Source organism: Oncorhynchus clarkii, chromosome 17 (genome assembly GCF_045791955.1).
Source record: "Oncorhynchus clarkii lewisi isolate Uvic-CL-2024 chromosome 17, UVic_Ocla_1.0, whole genome shotgun sequence".
NCBI classification, from domain to species: Eukaryota; Metazoa; Chordata; class Actinopteri; order Salmoniformes; family Salmonidae; genus Oncorhynchus; species Oncorhynchus clarkii.
The window spans coordinates 3,729,178-3,731,677 of NC_092163.1; the positions used below are offsets into that span (position 1 = coordinate 3,729,178).

The 2,500-nt window shown below is 43.0% G+C and overlaps 1 protein-coding gene across 1 annotated transcript in view; it reads right to left on the bottom strand.

Moving 5' to 3' along the window:
- LOC139370043 (protein sidekick-1-like) overlaps nucleotides 1–2,500 on the bottom strand; it is a 365,245-nt gene that overhangs the window by 85,209 nt on the left and 277,536 nt on the right. Inside the window, exons 23-24 of the mRNA XM_071109345.1 lie at nucleotides 1,108–1,229; nucleotides 39–175 (exon numbers count right to left, since the gene is read on the bottom strand). Coding sequence (XP_070965446.1) covers nucleotides 39–175; nucleotides 1,108–1,229 — 259 coding nt within the window. The remainder of the gene's footprint in view (nucleotides 1–38; nucleotides 176–1,107; nucleotides 1,230–2,500) is intronic.

Sequence of the window (2,500 nt, forward strand, 5' to 3'; positions counted from 1 at the left end):
TTGATACATCACAGGCTGTGTGTGTGTCTGTTCTCTACCTGTACAGTGTGAAGGGGAGGAGGTCTGGTATTTCCATTGAGTCGACATCAGACTGCTTCTCTCTGTTCTCTCTCTCATACACGACTCTCCACTCCTCCTCCTTCCCATCCCTCTCTCCACCCCTCTCTCTCACCACCTACAGGAGAACGCAATAGGTGATGATGCAATCAGAATATAACATCACTTAGAACATAACTTTGAACATCAGAACATCAGTTAGATCATCACTAAGAACATCAGTTAGAACAAAACTTAGAACATCAGTTAGATCATCACTTAGAACATCAGTTAGGTGAAGGTGAAGAAGCAATCAGAATATAACATCACTTAGAACATAACTTAGAACATCAGAACATCAGTTAGAACATCAGTTAGAACATCACTTTGAAACATCGGTTAGAACATCCCTTAGAACATCAGTTAGAACATCAGTTAGAATATCAGTTAGATCATCACTTAGAACATCAGTTAGTGCATCACTTAGAACATCAGAACAACATTCACTATGATGTCAACATCTGGTTCTGTAGCAGTATTCACTATGATGTCAACATCTGGTTCTGTAACAGTATTCACTATGATGTAAACATCTGGTTCTGTAACAGTATTCACTATGATGTCAACATCTGGTTCTGTAACAGTATTCACTATGATGTAAACATCTGGTTCTGTAACAGTATTCACTATGATGTCAACATCTGGTTTCTTTAACAGTATTCACTATGATGTCAACATCTGGTTCTGTAACAGTATTCACTATGATGTCAACATCTGGTTCTGTAACAGTATTCACTATGATGTCAACATCTGGTTCTGTAACAGTATTCACTATGATGTAAACATCTGGTTCTGTAGCAGTATTCACTATGATGTCAACATCTTGTTCTGTAACAGCTCTCCTTCTCTGAGACCCGTTGGGCCCTGGATACTCCTTGTATATATACGGGTCCAGGGATGACCTACTGATATCAGCTTTGTAGCTAACTGTGAAATTGCTGCTTTGGATTTAGTTAAATGTACAAACTGTGTAGCTGGATAGTAGCTTCGAAACTACAGTGAAATCCTGACCTGTCCTTCTACGATCCATTTGGAGATGACCGTCTTCCCATCGCTGCCGGGGCGGAACCTTAGTGTGGCGGAGCGAGGGCTGATGTTGGAGATGACCAGGTTAGAAGGCACACCAGGAAGCTCTGAGACAAACACAACAACAGATTAGAGGACACACCAGGAAGCTCTGAGACATAGACACAACACCAGGTTAGAAGGCACACCAGGAAGCTCTGAGACATAGACACAACAACAGATTAGAAGGCACACCAGGAAGCTCTGAGACATAGACACAACAACAGGTTAGAAGGCACACCAGGAAGCTCTGAGACATAGACACAACACCAGGTTAGAAGGCACACCAGGAAGCTCTGAGACATAGACACAACAACAGGTTAGAGAGCACACCAGCAAGCTCTGAGACATAGACACAACAACAGATTAGAAGGCACACCAGGAAGCTCTGAGACATAGACACAACAACAGGTTAGAAGGCACACCAGGAAGCTCTGAGACATAGACACAACAACAGGTTAGAAGGCACACCAGGAAGCTCTGAGACATAGACACAACAACAGGTTAGAAGGCACACCAGGAAGCTCTGAGACATAGACACAACAACAGGTTAGAGGACACACCAGGAAGCTCTGAGACACAGACAACACCAGGTTAGAGGACACACCAGGAAGCTCTGAGACACAGACACAACACCAGGTTAGAGGACACACCAGGAAGCTCTGAGACATAGACACAACAACAGGTTAGAGGACACACCAGGAAGCTCTGAGACACAGACAACACCAGGTTAGAGGACACACCAGGAAGCTCTGAGACACAGACACAACACCAGGTTAGAAGGCACACCAGGAAGCTCTGAGACATAGACACAACAACAGGTTAGAAGGCACACCAGGAAGCTCTGAGACATAGACACAACACCAGGTTAGAAGGCACACCAGGAAGCTCTGAGACATAGACACAACAACAGGTTAGAGGACACACCAGGAAGCTCTGAGACACAGACAAAGTATACATATCGAAAAATAAAAATAAAATAAAAATATATATTTATATATAAATAAATGGTGGGACCAGCATCAATAATAATAGTAGTAGTGGACATGGGATTACCATTAACAACAACTACAACAACAATATTAATCAGAACAACAATACATTAAAGCAATGGTAGTAGATCAGTGTCAACATGACTGAGAAGACACATGACCTGGTAGTAGACCAGTGTCAACATGACTGAGAAGACACATGACCTGGTAGTGGACCAGTGTCAACATGACTGAGAAGACACATGACCTGGTAGTGGACTAGTGTCAACATGACTGAGAAGACACATGTCCTGGTAGTGGACCAGTGTCAACATGACTGAGAAGACACATGACCTGGTAGTGGACCA